Below are 10445 nucleotides of genomic sequence, written 5' to 3'. Positions count from 1 at the left end.
AACTATCACCAGGATGATTGTTACTTGATTACCCTGTACTCGACATTATCATGAGGATTTTTTTCATATTAAGTAGGTAACTTTTTTTTTTTTTGTCCATGGCACGCAGGATCTTAGTTCCCTGACCAGGGAGCAACCCATGCCCCCTGCAGTGGTAGTGCAGAGTCCTAACCACTGGACCACCAGGGAATTCCCTAAGTAGATAATTTTTTAATCCTTTGAAAGTCACTTTCTTCATGTGTGTACGGTCCAAGATCCACTTCCAAACTGGGGGCAAGAAGAGCATTTGTGATACCTAGCATAAGGCACATTCTGAATGCCTGTACTTTCTGAACTGAATTAAATGCTATATAACCATCACTTAAATACGTTTGAATGTTGGCCTGGCTGCACTTAATTCAAAAACAAAAATCTGTCACTCAAGCCTGAAGCAAAGGCAATGAAATATGACACAAAATCACCCACTTACTGGCAGAAAGTAATAATACTTTCGTAATCATGACAAGAGCTAACACTTTTATAGTATGCACAGCATTCTAAAACTTTTTTTCGTACATTAGCTAATTTTATCCTCACAACCACACTATCAGGCAGGTACTATCTTTAGCCCCATTTTACAAACAAGGAAACTGAGGTATAGAGAACTGGTAACACAGCTAATATATGGCAGAGCCTGAATCCAAGCCCAGGAAATCTGGCTCAGGAATCTAGGAATGTTTGACTAGAATGCATTTTTTTCTCCTTTAAGGTAAATATTCAGTTAACCTTTAAAACAAACAAAAAGCACATTTGGTCTTTTCACTCCATCATTTAATCACCTCTGTAGTCTTTTTGCAACAGTACCATCAAAGATCACAGATGACCAAAACAAATATATTAATAGTGAAAAAGTCTGAAATATTGTGAGAATTACCAAAATGTGACACAGTGACATGAAGGGAGAAAATGCTGTTGAAATAATGGTGATGATAGATTTGCTTGATGAAGGGTTGCCACAAATATTCAATTAGTAAAAAATGCAATTATCTGTGAAGCACAATAAAGTGAAACACAACAAAATGAAGTTCGCCTGTATTTCACTTTGCATAATACCCTCCAGATCCATCCAGAAAAATGAAAATAATTTGAAAAGATATATGTACCCCTGTGTTCACTGCAGCACTATTTACAATAGCCAAGATATGGAAGCAACCTAAGGGTCCATTGATAGGTGAATGGATAAAGATGTGGTATATATGCAATGGAATATTACTCAGCCATAAAAAAGAATGAAATCTTGTCATTTGCAGCAAATCCAAGGACTTGGTGAAACTCTTGATCTTCTGCACAGATTTGCCCAGCTTCTGGGCAAACTCTTTGACTGGTTGCTTATGCAAACCAAAATGGTTTCAATAAAGGTTCAAGCAGTTCTCCTGTTCAGGCAAATCAAAGCCCCGGAAGAAAATCTTTTCGTTTTCTTCGGATAAATACCCAGAAGTTGAATTGCTGGTTACATGGTAGTTCTCTTTTTAGTTTATTGAGGAACTTCCACACTATTTCCCACAGTGGCTGCACCAATTTACACTCCCACCAACAGTGCACAAGGGTTCCTTTTTCTCCACATCCTCACCAACACTTGTTTCTTGTCTTTTTGTTAACAGCCATTCTAACAGGTGTGAGGAGATATCTCATTGTGGTTTTGATTTGCATTTCCCTAATGATTAGTGATGCTGAGCATCATTTCATGTGCCTGCTGGCTATCTGTATTTCTTCAGAAAAAATGTCTATGCAGGTCCTGCATAGACACACAAAAATATAATTTTATGTTTATATTTATAAACAACCAATGTCAGAACACTTAAATTGTTATGGTACATCATTCAGTGTAATATTATCAAGCCATTAAAAACCTCATAACTAATTTAAAACAATTAGTTGGAAAATGATATGATTAGGAAAAAATCAAGACAATACTATATACATACTCCATATTATCTATTTTTAAAAAATATTTATTCAGATACATGCTCAGAAAAGAGGTTATTGGGAAAGATCCCAGAACTTCCATGGTGAGTGATCTCTGGAGAAAATGATTATGGGTCATTTTTATTTTGGTCTTCATACTTTTATGTATTTCCTACATTAACACTTGCTCATTGTAAAATATACAAAGAAGTACAATTTAATGATCAGAAAGTAAGCTATTTTTAACGGGAAATTTTTTTCACCTGTGTTTGTCAGTCTAGTCAATATTTTCTTTAATCTGACCATGTATCCATACGACTTAGCATGGGTCAAAATTAATCATGATCCCTTTTCAACCAAAGCTTCCACTTCATCCCTCACTGTGTCAGATCCTAGAAGATCTACTGATTTTTACCAATTAAGCAATGTTAGATCAGCAAGCTAGCTATCTTAGCACCCATAAGCTACCTCTGCTTGTAAGTGACTATGTGTCCACTATGTCATGATTACCAAGATTCTGTTTCCATCTGTTATCTTTACAAGCAAGCATTTGGACCATCCTTAGCCTTGATTTTCTCTGAGGTTGACTTCAAAGATAATCCAAAGACCCATTGTGGCCTTGAGCCACTTTATGATGGTAACAATAGCTAATATTGAGTGATTACTAGGTATCAGCAATGCTAAGCATATTATATACATTATCTCACTGACGGTCACAACAAAGCCATGAACTAAATGTTCTTAATATCTTTATTTTAGAAACCTAGAAACAATCAATCCAAAAAATGATTGAACATTTCCATGCCTAGAGCCTATACTTGGCAAAATTATGAGCAAATGAGGGTGAACAGGGAAGAAAAACATTTCCTTAACACCTATGTCAGGTACCTCACCTCATTCACTGCTTACCAAATCTTACAAGGTGAGTACACAGTACAAAGCTAGTAAGTGACTGAAACATGAATTTGAAACAAGTTTTAAACCTCTCCTAGACAGTCTGAATCAAAAGCCCAGGGTCTTACTTCCATAGGATTCTGAACAATTGGGACATTTTAGGGTCCTCTAGGGTTAGTGAGAGGATAGGCCCAGCTTCCTAGGGCAGTCACTTTCATTTCCAAGTCAGCCCCAGCCTCTGTAGACTAGGCAAGCAATGGTGTTATAGGGCCCAAGGGGACACTGAGACTATACAGCCTAATCCAGTAGACTTTATCCATTGGTGAATATCCCTCAACCAAAACCAACAAACACTTCACATGCCACGCTTTGTGTCGGGCTCTGGGATTACAAAAAATGAAATCCATTCTCTGACTCAAGGAGTTGACAGTCTAGTAGAAACACCCATCCTGGAAGGACATACTCTTGGACGTTACCATAATCCATATAAGCACATGACACCCACTCAGTAACTATTGAGCACCACTATGTGCAAAGAAAGTATTGTGTCAAACTTCACCAAGCTTGCATTTTCAGAGCAAACCTAACCCACTTTAATCTACAGTTACCTCTAGCTCCTCAGATTATCAAATTATTAAATCTGAAGATGGAGGCTTCAGCATAATAAATATAATTTAGGAGTTGGCAAGGAGAAAGGAGTCATCTGAAAAGCTGCATATTTTCCTACTATTAATCTTTCCTTACATCTGTCCCTCTTACTGTCATTTGACCTCTGCTAGACACATATTAGGCATCAGGTAAATTTTTGTTGAATGAATGATTATGCTGTTTGGAAGGAATTACACAAACTCAAATACAGAATAAAAAGCAATGAGTTCTATCACTACAATGATTACCAAAAACTGAGAGATGGGCAAAGGTGAATATGTGGGACTAATGTATAAGGAGCAATTGTCACATACCATACTCTACTACCTCTCACCATCAATAAGGGAACTTCTACAGCACCAGGAGAAGACCATTTGGTAGATCAAACTTCAATGGCTTAGAATGATGGAAGCAAACTTTTATCTCAGGTACTTAATAGAGACATACGTTTGCATACCTCCTTGTAGGCTATAAAGCAGCTGGGGAGTGAGTTCCCTGCTACATTTGTGAATATATGCATTAACATGAATTTCCCCACTCCACTGTAGGGAAAAAATATACAAACCCTCACTGTATGAAAAAATGAATACAGGAAGGAGTCTTCTCTTTAATTAAAAAGAAACTATGAAACACATCACTTGTCAAAAAGAATGCTTTATTTAATCAGGTGTTGAATCCTTTGTGCTGGCAAGAAAAATAGAGAATACAGAATATTTACTTCTTCAGGAGCTAAACAAAGAACATATTTGCTGATTAATGAAAGTGAGGCAAAGGTATCAAATAGGATTAAATTTGACTATGTTAAATTCTCCATTGTAAGTGACAAATCTCTCTTCTGCTTTCCTAATTTTTAATCCAAAGAGACAATGATTCTTGACAAATTGTTTTACTAATAAAGCCCATCTTAACCCATCTAAAATGTGAATGTCTATGCTCCTACAGACATTTGAGGTTTGTGGAGTGGGTTTTATATAATTGTGGGCAGTCATAAAACATAGTGTAGGGATGGTGATAAGACATAAATTGTACCAATTGTTAATCTCTTTCAGATGCAAATTAACTGAAATTGAACTTGCTGTTTTGTTCTTTCCTGACTTAAACTGAATCCTTTTGTTTCATGAACAACAAAAAAATTCAATTAGCTGAATCAAATAAAAGTGTTTTCAACAGTCTTCAAACTTAAAACACAATATAGTCTTGTATTTTTATACTACCTTATTCCTCAGAGTTCCTGAGGTTTGTCATAAAGAATCCGGAAGTAGGAAAGCTTGGTGCTGTATTGCTGCTTCTGCAAATGTGTGGAGGATATCTTTCAATTTGTTTCCATTCATAATAACCAATTACCATTTATTCAGACCCATTATATTTTAAGCACTGTGCTAGCTGCTTTACAAACATTTATTTAACCCTTACCAAAACCCCACAAGGTAGGCATTATCTCTGCTTTACAGATGAGGAAACAGGTTCAGAGTGGTTACTTGCCACACATACTGGGATTGATGACTGCGCACCACCTACCTCATCAGCTACTGCCTTGCAACTGATCGTTAATCAAACTCTTACCAAACATTAATCAAACTCTCAGTTGTCTGTGGTAAAAAATACTATGAACACTTATCCTCAGATATTACAGTTTAAGACAATTTGGGTAATACTACATAACACACATAGGTAAAAGTATGCTTAGGTAAGGGTCACATTAAAGCCAATGATGCCCAATAATGTTCTCCCCCTTTCTGAAAGCAGAAAATCACCCCCAAAGACTTCTTGAATACCTTTAATTGTTAGCTTTTGCTTCATTTTTAAATCCTATCACAATATAGAAAGACACAATTGCCTCGCCAGTATCAGGGGCACCACAATCACGAAAGAAATAATCCCCATGCAATTTAGCTACCCACCAGTGATCTATAGCCCTTTGCAGCAGCTGTAATTGGCCCCTTCTGGCTCCACATTCCTAATATGCATCTCTACCTATTCTTCATAAAATATATTTTTGACTCCAAAAAAAAAGATGAAATCCGGACTTCCCTGGTGGCGCAGTGGTTGAGAGTCCACCTGCCGATGCAGGGCACACGGGTTCGTGCCCCGGTCTGGGAAGATCCCACATGCCGCGGAGCGGCTGGGCCCGTGAGCCGTGGCCGCTGAGCCTGCGCGTCCAGAGCCTGTGCTCCGCAACGGGAGAGGCCACGACAGTGAGAGGCCCACATACCGCAAAAAAAAAAAAAAAAAAAAAGATGAAATCCTAGGCAAGTCCTTACCTTCCTGTACATCTACCTTTTGCACTGCAGGAAGAACTGGAGGGGGGGCATAGGGAATGTCTTAATACTTTACAAAGCACCATTCCCATTGGACAGACGAGCAGGGAGGATTATGTCTCAGTTACCAGATCCACACACCACATAAGCCAAAGGGCAAAAGAAAATTGTCAAGGCCAGAACTAAGGAATTCGGGGCTCCAATGGCAAACTGTCCCTGGACACTGCCTCAGACTCAGTGAGTTAATTATTAGAAAAAGAACCCAGTTTCTGATCTGATGAGGACTTATAGAATAGTAAAACTGATGGGAAAGGACCATTTGACAGAAAACCTTAAAACAGAATTCAAGAATCCTACGTCCTAATCTGGCTTTGGCCAAGACAATGGGATCATGTCACTAGATGACTGAGATGGCCGAATATAAAACATACAATCATCAGAATAGCCAATTTTTGGACTGAGTGCCTTCAAAACAGTATCGCAGGGAATTCCCTGCCTGTCCAGTGGTTAGGATTCCATGCTTTTACTGCCCAGGACGCAGGTTCAATCCCTGGTCAGGGAACTAAGATACCACAAGCCACACAGCGTGGCCAAAATTAACAAAATAAAAACAACTCTATACCATTTCTATTCTATATTGAAATTCCTCTTGGAGAGCAGAAACCCCAGAGCACATTTCTTACAGTCTTATAGGAACTAGATCTGTCAAGAATGATGATCTTGAAAGAACTATTTGTGATATTTAATACAGCAGCCACCAGTCATGTGTGGCTACTGAGCACTCAGCAAGTGGTCTGTGTGACTACGGAAGTCAATTTTAAATTTCATTTCATTTTAATTTAAACTTAAATATCCACACGTGGCTAGTGGCTATTGTACCAGACAGTGCAGTTCCAGATACTGTAAAAGTTAATTTTCAGCAAATAAAAACACATTTAAAAAAAAAATTAGTCTTTTCTTCCTTAAGATCCAACAAAATAGCCAGGAAATCACATTATTTGGTCAAAAGGAATCTTTCTCTGGGTAAATCCCCGAGGACAGAAATGATTTGTTGCCACCCAATCAGGCAACAGGAAATAAGGAAATTCAATGACAATCTCATCTTCAGACTCCCAGGATTTCTCTCTATGCTTTTCTTTGAAGCTATTCCTCTTACCTTAAATAAAAAATATTCTTCTTTCTCTCCATCATTGACAGTATCTCTCACTGGGCAGATCCGATGACCTGATGATCTGGGTCTTCCCAACCTCTAAGGTGGGAGGTTGACTTTTCCCAAATGTTTTGGCAAACAAACCAAAGAAGTTTTATAACCCTGTGATCAGAGAACACCTTAAATGTAATGTTCCGATAAGAAAAGAAAGGAAAAAAAAAAAACCAAAACAGACTCTGAGGCTCAGGAGGGAGATGAATTTGGGACTGAAAATGAAGAGATAAGAGCCATTTCCCCAGAACAGTTTTTCCAAGTCCATTCATGAGGAAAATCTTCAACTTCAGGAGACGCAGAAGACTTTTCTATATGAATTTTCTGATGCTGAATGAGATAGGCACTTCTGCTGAAGCATTTCTCACAGTCAGTACATTTGTAAGGTTTTTCTCCTATGTGGGTCCTCCGATGCCTGATAAGGTTAAAGCTTTGACTGAAGCACTCACCACAGTCAGGACATTTATAAGGTTTCTCTCCTGTGTGCGTCCTTTGGTGAATCACCAGGGTGGAACTCTGACTAAAAGTTTTCCAACACTCAGAACATCTGTAAGGTTTTTCTCCTGTATGTGTTCTCTGATGTCTTATGAGGTGGGAGCTAAGGCCAAAACTCTTTCCACATTCACAACATTTATATGGTTTCCCTCCTGGCTGGATTCTGTATTCGTCTATCACACTGCAGTTCTGACTCAAACTTCCTTCATATTCAGACGTTTCATAGGATTTCTCACCTGTGTGCATCTTCCGGTGTGTAATAAGGTTTGAACTTCGACTGAAATTCTTCCCACATTCTGTACACTGATAGGGTTTTTCTCCTGTATGTATTCTCTGATGCTTTATTAGAGTAGAATTGCAACCAAAGCTTTTTCCACACTCAGGACATTTGTAGGGCTTCTCACCTGTGTGTGTCCGCTGGTGGCGAATCAGACTAGAACTCTGACTAAAACTCTTCCCACAGTCGGGGCACTTATAAGGTTTTTCTCCAGTGTGGGTCCTCTGATGTTCTACTAGGACATAACTGTGGCTGAAGCATTTCCCACAAACCGGACATTCATATGGTTTTTCACCTGTATGTGATCTGTGATGCTGAATAAGGTGAGAGCTGCTACTGAAACTCTTCCCACACTCAGGACATTTATAGGGTTTCTCTCCCGTGTGAGTTCTTTCATGGATAATAAGATGGGAGGTGTTGCTGAAGCTTTTCCCACATTCGCCACACTGGTAGGGCTTCTCGCCTGTGTGTGTTCTCAGATGCTGAATCAGGTGAGAGCTGTTACTGAAGCATTTCCCACACTCAGAACATTTATAAGGTTTTTCTCCTGAGTGGGTCCTCTGGTGAGTTCGAAGATGAGAACTATTATTGAAGCTTTTCCAACACTCAGAACATTTGAAGGGTTTGTCCCCGAAGGATGAAGTCTGCCAGACGGCAGCCCTGGTATGTTGTCCTGGGTCCCATCCCCAGTGATTGGGTTTTCCCTCTTTTCCTGTAGAATTTCCCTGATTCTCCAAGTTGCCATCATTCTCACAGGAATCATCACACTCAGTTTCACATTCCTGGGACCATGTCAATGGCATTTTTTTGGTGTCCTCATGCTTACAATTTTGTAGGCCATCACTTTTAGACCATTTTGAGGCTCTCTCTTTATCTGCCTTAGAGTTACTGTGTTGAACAGTTTCCAAATTATTCTTACTTTCATCTCCTGCAAGAATAAACAAATAGTCTAAACACATTCGCTAGTCTCTGCCAGGGGAAAGAAATTCTGAATCATGGTGAAAGAGAGGGAGTAACAAACTCAAACCTCATAAACTATTTTATATGAAAAAAAGTTTTTATAGCTAGTTTTCATTCTTTTACTCTATGTGTTCATCAAGTAGACGAATGTTTTGTACTTACAACACTAATGAGGTACCTGAACAGTTCTCACCGATTGCCACAGGGGATATCAAGCTAAAAATAAAGACTTAAAAGAAAAAAGTAAGGGAGAAGATGAACAGAACACTATCTGAGGTGAAAACTAGATAAAACCTTAGTTAAAATCTGAGCATGTTAACAGGGGCTTCCCTGGTGGTGCAGTGGTTAAGAATCCACCTGCCAATGCAGGGGACACAGATTTGAGCCCTGGTCTGGGAAGATTCCACATGCCATGGAGCAACTAAGCCCGTGCGCCACAACTACTGAAGCCCACACGACTAGAGCCTGTGCTCTGCAACAAGAGAAGCCACCGCAATGAGAAGCCCGTGCAATGCAATGAAGAGTAGCCCCCACTCGCCACAACTAGAGAAAGCCCGTGCGCAGCAACGAAGACCCAACACAGCCAAAAATAAATTAATTAATTTTTAAAAATTTCTTTTTAAATCTGAGCAAACATAGAAATAACAATGATACCCACTACTTAGCAAGAACAGTAGCTTTACATATAGTGTATCATTAATCCTAAAAAATATGTGAGACAGATATTATTATTCACTTTTCTTAAAATGAGAAAACTGAGGCTGTAGGAGTTTTCATAGCTTGTAAGTGACAGAGTAGGGAATCAAATTAAAGTCTGTCTCATTCTAACGCCCTCATCTTTCTACACATTCTACAGCACATTGTATAACGAATTTCCAAAGGATTCAGATCTTCTTGATCCCTCACCTGTAAAAGTGCTTTTCAAACTCTCCCTCTCTGTGAAGCCATTAGAATCTGAGACCAACAGTTTTTGCTCTTGTTCCATCACAATGGTCACAGTCAGGTTAGGGATCAGAAATCCTGTGGAAGGAAACAGGTTATGCTTGAAGGCATTTGTTAACATTTCTTCTTCTTCCTTCCTCTCCAACGACTGCAACATAACAACTGTAAGCATATAATGTTCTGTGGACCATACTAAAAATAAGAAACATGGGCCTTAGAAATCCTTTTAGAAAATCTTATCTCAGATGCAAGTATTTAGAATTATGAGTTTACCTGATTTACCTTTCCTAGGGAAATAATTTAAAAATTAAACCTTCACATTAAAGTCTGAGGATCAAGCTTCAAAAATAGAATGAATACTAATACTCACTGTCCACTTGGAATTTAGGAACACTTTTAATTGAAAAAATGAAGTAGTTTTTTGGAAAAGGCACCAATAATAAGACATTAAGGAATCAATATGCAGGTATAAGAAGCAGCTAAAGAGAAAGCACCCTGTTTAGTTTACAAAGAATAAGTGGGTCCTTGACAGCAGGATGAAACCTTTGAAGTCAATTTCAAAAGAAAATTAGGATGTACTTAACTAGTAACAAGAAATTAAGACAAGGTAGGGCTAGAATAACTATAGCCAATAATCTCTAAACATAAAAGTGAGGCCAACGAGGAAACACTTCCTTGTCTCTTCTTCTCTATCATAATCACAATATCCCTTTCAGCCTAAACTTTATCTTCTGGACCCAACTACAATCCTTGAGCTACTTTATGGGACGGAAATGTGACCTTTCACTGGAAGGCAGTTATATATGGACTTGGCATTTCAAGATAT

At 38.6% G+C, this 10445-nt stretch overlaps 1 protein-coding gene across 2 annotated transcripts; it reads right to left on the bottom strand.

Moving 5' to 3' along the window:
- Positions 1-7132: 7132 nt before the first annotated feature.
- On the bottom strand, positions 7133-9662 carry ZNF572 (zinc finger protein 572). 2 transcript variants are annotated; one of them, XM_059042753.2, is made up of 2 exons: positions 9584-9662; positions 7133-8645 (listed from the first exon to the last, which is right to left on the bottom strand). In XM_059042753.2, exons 1-2 carry the CDS (start codon positions 9660-9662, stop codon positions 7138-7140), a joined length of 1587 nt encoding a protein of 528 aa, XP_058898736.1. In that variant the 3' UTR covers positions 7133-7137. The 2 variants fall into 2 exon arrangements, with proteins under 2 accessions (XP_058898736.1, XP_066873121.1); XM_067017020.1 differs by lacking the exon at positions 9584-9662 and having other exon boundaries at positions 7133-7592; positions 7677-8602.
- Positions 9663-10445: the final 783 nt, after the last annotated feature.

This window comes from Kogia breviceps, chromosome 17, assembly GCF_026419965.1.
Source record: "Kogia breviceps isolate mKogBre1 chromosome 17, mKogBre1 haplotype 1, whole genome shotgun sequence".
Classification (NCBI taxonomy): Eukaryota; Metazoa; Chordata; class Mammalia; order Artiodactyla; family Physeteridae; genus Kogia; species Kogia breviceps.
This window is presented reverse-complemented; position numbering and strand designations above follow the sequence as displayed.

Excerpts from the sequence above, each read along its gene's own strand:
- ZNF572 (XM_059042753.2), bottom strand. The coding sequence starts at position 9,662 with ATGGAACAAGAGCAAAAACTGTTGGTCTCAGATTCTAATGGCTTCACA. Across the intron at positions 8,646-9,583 it reads TTTGAAAAGCACTTTTACAG|GAGATGAAAGTAAGAATAAT; the intron begins GTGAGGGATCAA and ends TTATTCTTGCAG.